Below are 11,994 nucleotides of genomic sequence, written 5' to 3'. Positions count from 1 at the left end.
GCCTTTTCAATCTCCTCTTTTGTTATAGGTTTATTTAGTTGTTCTACCTCTGTTTGTGTTAGTTTAGGTAGGTAGTGAGTTTCTAGAAATTTGTCAATTTCCTCTAGGTTTTCAAATTTGTTAGAGTACAGTTTTTCATAGTATTCTGTTATGATTCTTTTAATTTCAGTTGGGTCTGTTGTGAGATCACCCATCTCATTTCTTATATGGGTTATCTGCTTGCTCTCCTGTTTTTCTTTTGTCAGTTTGGCCAATGGTTTATCAATTTTGTTGAGACTTTTCAAAGAACCAGCTTTGGGGCTGGTTAACTCTCAATTGTTTTTGTATTCTCTATTTCATTTAATTCTGCTCTAATTCTTATGTTTCCTTTCTTCTGGCGCCTGAGGACTTTTTTTTACTGCTCTCTTTCTACTTGTTACAGTTATAGGGTTAATGTTTTGATTATGGCCCTTCTTTTTGGATGTGTGCATTTATTGCTATGAACTGACCTCTGAGCACTGCTTTTGCTGTGTCCCAAAGGTTCTGGTATTATGTGTTTTCATTCTCGTTTGATTCTATCAATTCCTTTATTCCATCCTTAATTTCTTCTGTAACTCAGTAGTTTTTGAGCAAGGTGTTGTTCAGTTCCCATGTGTGGTTTTTTTTTTTTTCCACTTGCTTTTTCTGTTGTTGATTTCTGCTTTTATGGATTTATGGTCAGAAAAGATGCTTTGTAATATTTCAGTGCTTTGGATTTTTTTAAGGCTTGCTTTATGGCCTAATATGTGGTCTATTCTTGAGAACGTTCCATGTGCGTTGGAAAAAAAAGTATACTTGGCTGCTGTTGGTTGGAGTGTTCGGTATGTCTATGAGATCAAGTTGGTTGATTGTAGCATTTAGCTCTTCTGTGTCTTTGTTGAGCTTCTTTCTGGATGTTCTGTCCTTCACCAGAAGTGATGTGTTGAAGTCTCCTACTACTGTTGTGGAGCTGTCTATCTCTCTTTTCAATGCTGTTAGAGTTTATGTATTTTGGAGCCCTGTCGTTGGCTGCATAAATATTTATTATAGTTATGTCCTCCTGGTATATTGACCCTTTAATCATTATACAGGGACCTTCCTTATCCTTTTTGGTGGATTTTACTTTAAAGTCTATTTTGTCAGAGATTAATACTGCCACTCCTTCTCTTTTTTGAGTGTTGTTTGCTTGATATATATTTTTCCATCATTTTAGGTTTAGTTTGTTTGTGTCTTTAAGTCTAAGGTATGTCTCTTGTAGGCAGCATACAGATGGATCGTGTTTTTTAATCCAGTCTGCCACTCTGTCTCTTTATTGGTGCATTGAGCCCATTTAAATTCAGCGTAATTATTGATAGGTGTGAGTTTAGCGCCGTCGTTTTGATGTCGCTTGTGTGTTGTTGACAGTTTCTTTGTTCCACTTAATTTTCTGTGCTGAGTCGTTTTTCTTTATGTATTTTCTTCTCGTCTTTTTCATTGTTGTTGTTGTTGTTGTTTTTTTGCTGTGTTTACATTTTTCTAGTTTTTTATTTTGACTTGTAGAATTGTTAGTTTCTTTTGTGGTTACGTTAATATTTACCAGTATTTTTTTAAGTTTATACCAGTCTTTTATTTCTTATATCGCCTTCACTTCCTCTCCATATGAAAAAGCTATGTCTACATTTTGTAAGTCCCTCTTTTTTGTTTTAATGTTGTCATCTTTTTCATATTGACATCTGTTTCCATATTTTCAGTGTTTTAGCTTTGATACACTTTTGTGACTTCCCTTTCTAGGTTGATATCTGTTGCTGTGTTCTGTGTTCTTGTCTTGGGTTGTCGTCTGATGTTACTGATTTTCTAACCGGAGGACTCCCTTTAGTATTTCTTGTAATTTTGATTTTGTTTTTGCAAATTCCCTAAACTTCTGTTGATCTGGAAATTCCCTGATTTTGCCATCATATTTAAGAGACAGTTTTGCTGTATATATAATTCTTGGCTGTCAGTTTTTTTCCTTAAAGGCTTTATATATGTCATCCCATTGCCTTCTTGCCTGCATGGTTTCTGCTGAGTAGTCCGAGCTTATTCTTATTGACTCTCCCTAGCCTCTCTTAAAATTCTCCTTTTATCTTTGGTTTTGGCTAGTTTGATTATAATATGTCTTGGTTACTTTCTTTTGGGAGCTACTGTACGTGGGTTTAGATGAGCATCTCGGATAGATATCTTGTCATCTTTCATGATATCAGGGAAGTTTTCTGCCAACAAATCTTCAACAATTCTCTCTGTATTTTCTGTTATCCTCCCCTGTTCTGGTACTCCAGTCACTCGTAGGTTATTCCTCTTGATAGAGTTCCACATAATTCTTAAGGTTTCTTGTTTTTTTTAATCCTTTTATCTGATTTTTCCTCAGATAAGTTGGTGTCAAGTGCTTTATCTTCGGTCTCACTAAAGTCTGACTTCCATTGCCTCAAATCTGCTCCTTTGACTTTCTGTTGGGTTGTCTGATTCTGAAATTTCATTGTTAATCTTCTGAATTTCTGATTGCTGTCTCTCTATGGATTCTTGCAGCCTGTTACATTTGTCATTATGCTCTTCTCTAATCTTTTTAATTTCCTCTGTTGGGTGTTCTGCATTTTGCTTAATTTCCTTCCTAATTTCTTGAAGAGTTCTGTGTATTAATCTTTTGTATTCTGCCTCCGGTACTTCCATGAAATTCTCCTCCTCTGGATTTCTGGATTCTTTATTTTGGGAACTTGCTGAAGCCATCGTGGACTGCCTCTTTACGTGATTTGATATTGACTGTTGTCTCCAAGCCATCAATAAGTTATTATATTTATTTATTTTATGTTTGCTTACTGTGTTGTAGCTTCTTGTTTTGTTTTGGTATGCCAAAATATGCTGCTTATATGAGCTAGTTTGATTTTTGGCACCTTTGAAGCTCTAATGTCCTGTTAGATCTGTTAGTGGTTAGATCTGTTACTATGTATGTGAGCTCAGGAGTCCACCCACTCCTCCTGTATGGATTCCGCTTAGGTGCCCAGGTAGATAGCCACCATGTGTGTGGTGTAGGCTCTCACTTACAATCCTAGACAGGCATGGGTGATTGGTGTAGGCACAGGCATCTGGCTGCAGCAGGGGGACACACTCTGAGCAAGGCAGGGGGCTGACGGCTGCCCCGCAGTGTCCAGGAGAAAGGCGTATCCCTGTTCCCTAGAGCCCGTAGGTTGGTGGGCTTTGGAGCCGGAGTATGAGCACCTAAGGCTGTTGGCTGTAAGGGCTGAGGGGCACTTCTTATTCATGGGCCCCTATCTCAGGTGGCTAGGTAGCATGGGTGGAGCCACCAGTCCTCAGGCCCCTGATGTGAAGTAGGTGAAGACCCTGCTTAATGGGCAGAGCAGTGTCAAATGTCAAGGACCTGCCACTTCACAGCTGAAACAGTTGAAGTTAGACTTCTGGTATATGCCCTGTTGTACTTTGGTAATGAGGGCCTACGCTGTTGAAATTGGCCCACACAAGTCTATGTAGGGGGAAAGGAACTCAAAGTCCATGGATCCCTTATGCTTGTGCCCAGGCAAAGGAGCTTTGCCTACCCTGGGTTCCTGGCTTAGGGGAGGCTGCAGTTTATTTTTTCCCGTTTGTTAATTTGTTCACTCTCCAAGGCAGGGAGAATGGCTCCGGGCATGTGATGAATCCTACTTCTGGCCCAGGGGACTTGGCAATTGCTGAAGCCAGTCTGGGACCCAGTGCGTAGCAGAGAGTGGGGAGGTAAATGGGAAAGAGATTTTTCCCTAAGGGGGGTGTTTTTGATCCGCAGAGGAGGCCGTAAGCAGGTACTTACGTTTCGCTGGATCGAGGGCTGCTTCTCACTGATTCTGGACGGCCGTGTAGACTCTCTGGTGCTGAGTCTCTCCTGGTATGGAAGACGCGCCTCCTGAGCACGGCTGCTTGCCTGCCTTACCACTCACCCCAGAGATGATCAGGCCTGAAGGGCTCAGGTTTTCACCGGGTCAGGTCTGGCAACTCGTCACTGCTTCCGAACCGTCTCTCCCTCCCCCTGCCACTCAGTCCAGTTCCACAACTCTGCCTTTGATGTTCAGTTCTCCCAGATTGCCATATATAATCGAATCACTTGGTTTTTTTGGGTCTTTGTTGTAAGAGGGTCCACTGGAAGCGTCTGACTACTCTGCCATCTTGGCCCCACCTCCTAAACACGCTTTTAAAAACAATAGTGACAATAAAAAGGACTGGATATAATTAGTTCCCTGGGGTGGATCTTTTCCTTCTATTATCTCTATTCTTTGCTATAAGTTTTAATAATAAGATTAGACATCCAGCGCCAACATAACCAGATTGTAGTATTAATTCACAGAATATCTAAATTCTGAAATAAGGGGAATTTGTCAGAGAAATTGTTACTGTTAGTTACAGAATATTTAAAGATTTGAGAGTGATCTAAATCATATGTAAAGAGGTTAGAAAGTAATATTTCTTAAACACTCCATGTTTTCAATATCCTTTTGACTAGCCACTGAGTTCTTAAATTTATTTTTCCAAGTGTATGAATAATCCCGCCTTAAATGTCAGTATTGTGACAATAGACACTATACCTCTATACAGAGATAAAGTATTTTTTTGTACCATTCCTGTATGAATGTGTCTGTGTTTTTTAATTAAATTCTTTTGTAAATTCGTCGTTGTCTGAGCATAATGAAATGAGCCTTTCTAGACAATAGAGATTCCTTGTTTTTCTGAAATATGTGACTATAGCTCTAGAAACAAATAGTTTGGAGTCCCTGGAATTCTGCATTCTGGGTAAAAGTCATGAAGGCAGTTTTTTTTTTTTGAATGAAATATGCATGAATTGTGTACCAAAAGTAGGGCATTACTTTTAACTCCCCCCCACCCCCCGCAAAAAAGAAGTTGCTTTTGAGTCAACTCCAACTCATGACAGCCCCGTGACTGTCAGAGTAAAAGTGTGCTGCATACAGTTTTCGATGGCTAGTTTTTCCGAAGTAGATTGCCAGGCCTTTCTTCTGAAGTGCCTCTGGGTGGGACTCTAACCTCTGACCTTTCAGTTAACAGCCCAGCTCATTAACCTTTTGCACCACTCAGGAACCCCAATGCAGATAAAAATATAACCCATCCCATTGCCATCTAATCGAGTACGACTCTCGGTGACCCTATAGGACAGAGTAGAATTGTCCCACAGGGTTTCCAAGGCTGTAATCTTTACGGAAGCCGACTGCCACATCTTTCTCCCACAGAGCAGCTTGTGGCTTTGAACCTCCAACCTTTTGGTTAGCAGCTGAGAGCTTAACCACTGTGCAACCAGAATTCCTTAAAAAATATGAAAGTATAAGAAAATGTTCTGTTTTTCTTTCTTACGGAAAACAGTGTTTGTTTTTGAGGTATAGCAACAACTACCGTTTTACTGGGTACAGTTTACCTGCCTACTCATCAACATTAAGCTAATCTGTTTTTTTTTTTTTTTTTCACTTCTAAGCATGATTCCTAGAAATGTGTTTGCATGGCCAAATCAACCAAGCAGAAATCTTTAATTCATTTACCAACGGACATCCTAATGTCTTCCTGGATTTTCTGATGTGCCAAGGCTTTGCTTATCAAATAGGCACTAGGAAGAAAAGGCTCATGTTCATTTAGATGTGCCCGTAGTGTGCATCTGAACACACATAAACGATGATGAGGTCATGGCAGACTGGCAGCCTACGGAGCTCATTATCCACGTGGCAGCTGTTCCCTGGCAGAGAGAGGGGAGTCATGGGAGCCTGGCGTGCTACTGTTCTTTGTCATGCTCTGGGGATTTCTCAGGGAAGTTAGGAATATGTTTCTTAAACTGAAGCGCATGAATAATTGTCAGTATTAAATGAGATCAGCGGTTGAAAACACATCAGCACATTCACCATGAGTTATCCGTGTTAATAGAAGATAAGGATGACTTTAGAAATAGACTCTGTGAATGTCCCCAAAGCCCGGCTTTTAACTAATACCTTTAATCATTTTCCCAGTAATCCTGACTGTTAAGCAGATTGACAGAGAACCCTCCTATCTTTCTATTCCTACACCTCCCTACACCTGATGCATTCGCTAAAGAATAGTGAAGTGCCAGAAACTCAGGACAGTAAGCGAGAGATTGAACAAGCTGTTATCTGAATCATCTGCATAATTGAAAGAGCTGATATTAATGTTCCCCCAGAATACGTTATCTGAGCTTATAAGAACAATAAATTCAAGTGAGGACTCCTGGTGCATACTCTGTTTTCTAATCATTCAATTATGTCTTCCTATTTTCAACTCTGTAAACTGTAGAAATGTATTTTAATTGAACCATTTTAGATTGTCCTGGACAGGCAGGATGCCTAGTGGGCCTAGTGGTTAGGAGCATGAACCATGGAGTGAGGTAGGTGGGCTACCTGTTCTTGCTCTTAATGCTGAGTAGCTGTGTAACCTTGGGCCAGCTGTGTAGCCTAGGTAGCCTCAGCCTCCTGGGTGCCTTGCTCCCCTCATCTGTTAAGTAGAGAGAGCAGGTGCGCCTCTGCCAAAGTATTGCCGTGAAGATGCGCTGAGTTACTACGCACAAGGTATTTAAAACACTGCCTCCATACAAGCAGTCGGGAAACGTTCATTGGAGTTCCTGGGTGTGCAGACGGTTCATGTGCTCAACCAAAAGGTCAGAGGTTCAAGTCCACCCAGAGGCATCTTGGAAGAAAGACCTGGCGATCTTCTGAAAAATCAACCATTTAATACCGTATGGAGCACAGTTCCAGTCTGACATACATTAGTCAGAGTTGACTCAGTGGCACCTGGTGGTAAATGTTCACTACTATTGTTGCTTAAGGAAAGGAAAAGGGCTTGAAGCTGGGGGCTGGTACTGAGTAGATGGCATATATGTGTACTGAGTACTTGCTGTCGACTGAACAGTATGCTGACGAACTAACACAGACCGTTTTCAATCCTTACGAAAACTCTTCATGAAAAATACTGTTATCTGAATTGCACAGATGAGGATATTGAGGCTTCGATAATTTTGAGACTTTCATGTTTATTTTTAAATGTATGCTTAAGTTAATAATTCTTGCTGTTGTTAGGTGCCATCCATGTACAACAGAATGAACCACTGCCCGGTCCTGTGCCATCCTCACAATTGTTGTTAGGCCCGAGCCCGTTGTTACAGCCACTGTGTCAATCCCTCTCATTGGGGTCTTCCTCTTTTTCTCTGACCCTCTACTTTACCAAGCGTGATGTCCTCCTCCAGGCAGTGATCCCTCCTGATAACATGTCCAAAGTATGTGAGACGTAGTTAAGGAGCGTTCTGACTATACGCCTTCCAAGATAGATTTGTTCTTTCTTCTGACAGTCCATGGAATATTCTGTATTTTTTGCCAACACCATAATTCAAAGGCATCAGTTCTTCCGTCTTCCTTGTTCATTGTCCATCTTTCATATGCGTGTGAGACAATTAAAAACACCATGGCTTGGGTCAGATGCACCTTAGCCTTCAAGGTGATATCTTTGCTCTTCAACACTTTAAAGAGATCTTTTGCAGCAGATTTATCCAATGCAATGTGTCGTTTGATTTCTTGACTGCTGCTTCCATGGGTGTTGATTGTGGATCCAAGTAAAATGAAATCCTTGACAACTTCAATCTTTTCTGTGTTTATCAAGATGTTGTTTACTGGTCCAGTTGTGAGGATTTTTGTTAATAAGTGGGAATGTACGCCGTTTCTGTTGAGAATGGAAGAAAAAGGAGAGACCCCAGTGTCACTTATCAGAAATTGCTGCCCCATTCTGTAAATTGAGATTTAGCAAATAGAATAATGCCAAGGCCAGCTTGGAGCCACAGCATCCTTAGTGCAGAAGCTTGTTGGTGACAACCCTTTTATGACAAAAATGCCTTTATAGAAACAGTCAAAGGTAGCTAACTGCAAAAATAATAATAAATGATGAAAAGGCATCCTTATATTTAATATTTACATAAGCTCTTAAAAGGAAAAAAAAAATTTTTTTCTCCATAACAGTAAATCCTTTCCAAGAGAAAAATAAGAAATAGAGCAACTAAGAAAGCATGTGAAGCCAGCCAGCTGTGTACCAATGAGGGAACAGGAGTGTCATATATAAATGCAATCAGTTACAACGCTTTCTGTTTCAGCCTTGGAGGTATAATTGTAATAGAGCTAGAGGGGTTTTTTAGGCCTTGGTGCTTAATAGTGAAAAAGTGTCAGGGCTGTGTGGTATTCTGATTACACAGTCCAGCATACAAAATATCTTTCACATTTACCAATAGTCAACCTTTGAGTTCTGACCTTTTAAAAATTCATTTTGACTAGTGTGTATAAGCCTGCATCTTTTAATTATATATCTTATCTATGTAGCTTATCGATTGTTATGTGTTTTACTACTATTAAGATTTAGAAGGCCATCTCCTCATTTGTAGATTCCACCAGATTTCACAGTGCAAATGAGAACGGTAATGATGTGCTGCCAACAGCTATGTTTTCAGCTTGTGCTGTCTGCCTCCGTTGGGAATATGGAGAGGGACGTTTCTTCTAGGATAAAGGAAATGAATAAGGCAGATGAGTGAAGATTTATTTGATTTATATTGTTTTAGTATTTGGTTTTCCCTTGAGTATAAGAACGTAGCCTCTATGACAACACATACAGTACCCCCTCTCTGGGAGAGGCTGTAGTGTGATTATGTTACCGATAAAGAAATCCTGGCCCTTCTGGATCTCACAGTTAGGGGGGAAACATAAATAATTCAGTGTGTTGTTAAGTACAGTTATAGGGATTTGTGCAGCATTTCATGGGAGCACAGAGGAAAAGCACCAATTTCAGCCTGGAATGCCAAGGAGGTGGCCCCTGAGCTGAGTCTTGGTGATGAGAAGGGATCAGCCAAATAAAAGGGGGAGGAGAAGGACATCCCATACACTACTGATAAAAACCAAAACCAAACCGTTGCTATCAAGTAAATTCCGACTCATAGCAACCCTGTAGGACAGAGTAGAACCGCCCCATAGAGTTTCCAAGGAGCACCTGGTGGATTTGAACTGCCGACCTTTTGGTTAACAGCCGTGGCTCTTAACCAGTGCGCCACCAGGGTTTTCACACTATTGATAGCATGAACAAAAGCATTGGAACCCCCACCTCTAAGCCCCTGGAAAAAATTCCATACCGTCCTACTGGTATTCAAGGCGCCCTCGATAATAATAACTAGCTTTGCCCAAGGGACCAAAATTTTATTCCCAACATGAACTTTCATAACTGATTTTTTTTTTCTCAAAGAAGAACTGTGTATCTTTGAAAATCATTTTACAAAATCCTGTAGTAGAATTCATGTAGCAATAACACTGTCAAAGACAAAGGAGCCTCTGTCCTTTTTCATTAGGATGAATGCTTTCAAGTAAGACTGGAATAAAAATGAAGTGGAACCAATTGGGAAAAAAATAGAAGCACTTAAGAAGAAACTTAATTGTTGCTGAAAGAATTAGAATCTGATGGCTTATGAAGAAGTTAATGAAATTTCAAAGTAGAATAACTATAGTTTAGCATAGCCCTTTCGTCTAGAAAAATAAAATGTCTCTTAGATCTTATCACTTGTTCTGTAGCCTACAAATTAGTAGTGATTAAATTGCCTTATTATTTTTCTCATTTTGATTATTATACTATTATATGCTGCTGCTGATGGGATTATTTGTGCAACATTACTTCTGAGATATTTATTGACCATAAGACTGTGCATATAGAAATGTCCCTGTGAATTATATTTAAGGAGTCCTGGTGGCGCAGTGGTTAAAGTGCTCAGCTGCTAACTGAAAGGTCAGTGGTTTGAAACCACCAGTGGCTCCATGGGAGAAAGATGTGGCAATCTGCTTCCTTAAAGATTTACAGCCTTGGAGACCCTGTGGGGAAGTTCTGCTCTGTCCTATAGGATCTCTATGTGGGTTAGGTTTGGTTAGTTATATTTGGCTGGGAGAAGGGAAGGACCTGACTTAAATTTGATGGATTCCAAAAATCTACTCTCCTTGTATAGCAGGATGCTACTAATGAAAAAGAAAATGTTGATTGAATGCTGTTGTAGAAATGAAAAGTGGCTGGTCGTCTAAGTAACTGCTCATTAAGAAAGGAGTAGGAGAAATGTTTAGAAGAGAGACTTGTAAGAAGCTGACTTTCCATGCATTCACATCATGGAATGAATTAGTGGAAATACTAACCTATGGACCAAAGACATTGGAAGAAGCGATATTTTGCATAAACTTAAAAAAATGTGCATTTTTCCCTACAGCCTCGTCATGTGTTCAACATGCTAAAGAAGTATGTGCGCGCTGAGCAGAAAGACAGACAGCACACCCTAAAGCATTTTGAACATGTGCGCATGGTCGATCCAAAGAAAGCTGCGCAGATCCGGTCCCAGGTAAGTGTTGACTGTAGTAATCATTTGACCATCCCATGCTCTTGCTTGGTGGGTTGGTAATAGGAACTTTGGCTCCTCCCTGAGCTGATGTTGGTGTTGTACATCTACGGCAAGAGCTCTGTAATATCTCAAGATTCTAAAGGTTTGTCTTAGAGCAAGCCTTATGGTTTACCATTTTATGAGCTACGAAAATAATAAGGAATATAAAAATCTTTAGTTTCTACTGCTGCTGATTTCAGGTCCCTTTTAAACAACTGATGACTAAAATGGAGAAAATAAATGTTGTATATAAACTGAAGCCTCTAAAATGGCTCAGTTCAATCATGGTTGACATTCATAAACTTCACTGCTACCACTTAATTTCACGTGAGCCGAAATAATACGGTTTATACTTCCAGATTTCCAAAGGTTGAACACCAGAATTAACCTCTGGAAATTGGAAATTTTACATTTCCTTGAATAGAAATTTCATTTAAAAATACTTAGCATAGAGTGTCCATTTGAATTAAAATTTCATGTTGCAAAATGTTCAGTGAAATAGATTCAGGGTGTCAGGAGTTACATATGGCGCCTCAATATTATGAATTGGAGTTGGGCAGAGATGATCTTTCGGATCAGCTGAGTTACAAGTGTACAATATAATGAGAAGTGTAAAGATAGCCTTAAAGCATAGCTCAGAGTTCCCATGGTATTTCATTAGTATTACTCTGGACGTTTATATCTGTCTGCGGTGCCTGGTAAGGAGAATAACTATTCCTACCCGAGAGTGGGTTTACCTGGAGCTCTCTTCCTGTGCAGGTTATGACACACCTCCGTGTGATTTACGAGCGGATGAACCAGTCTCTCTCCCTGCTATACAATGTACCTGCAGTGGCCGAGGAGATTCAGGATGAAGTTGGTAAGTAAACTGTTCTGTTGATGCTGTTCATGGAAACATATCCATCTCCAAGCTCATCCGTAAAAGTAAATTGGAGAAATCACCAAGGTTCGATAGTTGGGAAGAAAAAGAGTAGCTTCCGTTTCACAGTGAAACTCTTGCAGGCCAGAACTAGCTCTCACTTTAACAGTTCCATCACTTCTTAACTGTTCATGTGTCTAAGGCTGGGAGAAATGGAGCTGGACCTGGGATATATTTGGGAAATAATGAGTCCCTTTGTTATTGGAGTATATTGTCAGCAATTTTTTGCTAATTGGTTCAGTCTTCTAAGTATCACCTTACCATGCTTTGGTACTTTACAATTTAAAAAACAAAAAAACAAAAAACCCTTTTTCCATTTCTTACTGCTCATCATTCTTTGCCTCATAAATGGCATGCTAGCCCCATTTTACAGAAGAAGAAACTCAAAGTCAGAAATTAAGTCACTTACTGGCCTTTGTCACACATATCCTGAGTAGCACAGCCAAAGGACAAAACTGTGACTTCTGACTTCAAAGTTATCATCAGTTAAGTTACAACTCTCTGATAATAGAAAAAAAAAAAAGCCATGAATGTTCCCTGCACCACTCTGTTATTTAGACTTAAGATATGTGCCACTATTTTTTTTTTTTTTTTTGTCTTATTTATGTCAAAAGAACCATAGACTCATAAGAAGTTG

At 39.9% G+C, this 11,994-nt stretch overlaps 1 protein-coding gene across 2 annotated transcripts in view; it reads left to right on the top strand.

Annotated features, from left to right (window-relative positions):
• APP (amyloid beta precursor protein) overlaps positions 1-11,994 on the top strand; it is a 125,928-nt gene that overhangs the window by 44,316 nt on the left and 69,618 nt on the right. For both annotated transcript variants that reach the window (XM_023726656.1, XM_023726658.1), the window contains exons 5-6: positions 10,271-10,399; positions 11,198-11,297. In XM_023726656.1, the coding sequence (XP_023582424.1) occupies positions 10,271-10,399; positions 11,198-11,297 (229 nt within the window). The remainder of the gene's footprint in view (positions 1-10,270; positions 10,400-11,197; positions 11,298-11,994) is intronic.

Source organism: Trichechus manatus, unplaced genomic scaffold, assembly GCF_000243295.1.
Source record: "Trichechus manatus latirostris isolate Lorelei unplaced genomic scaffold, TriManLat1.0 scaffold00012, whole genome shotgun sequence".
Taxonomy (NCBI): Eukaryota; Metazoa; Chordata; class Mammalia; order Sirenia; family Trichechidae; genus Trichechus; species Trichechus manatus.
This window is presented reverse-complemented; position numbering and strand designations above follow the sequence as displayed.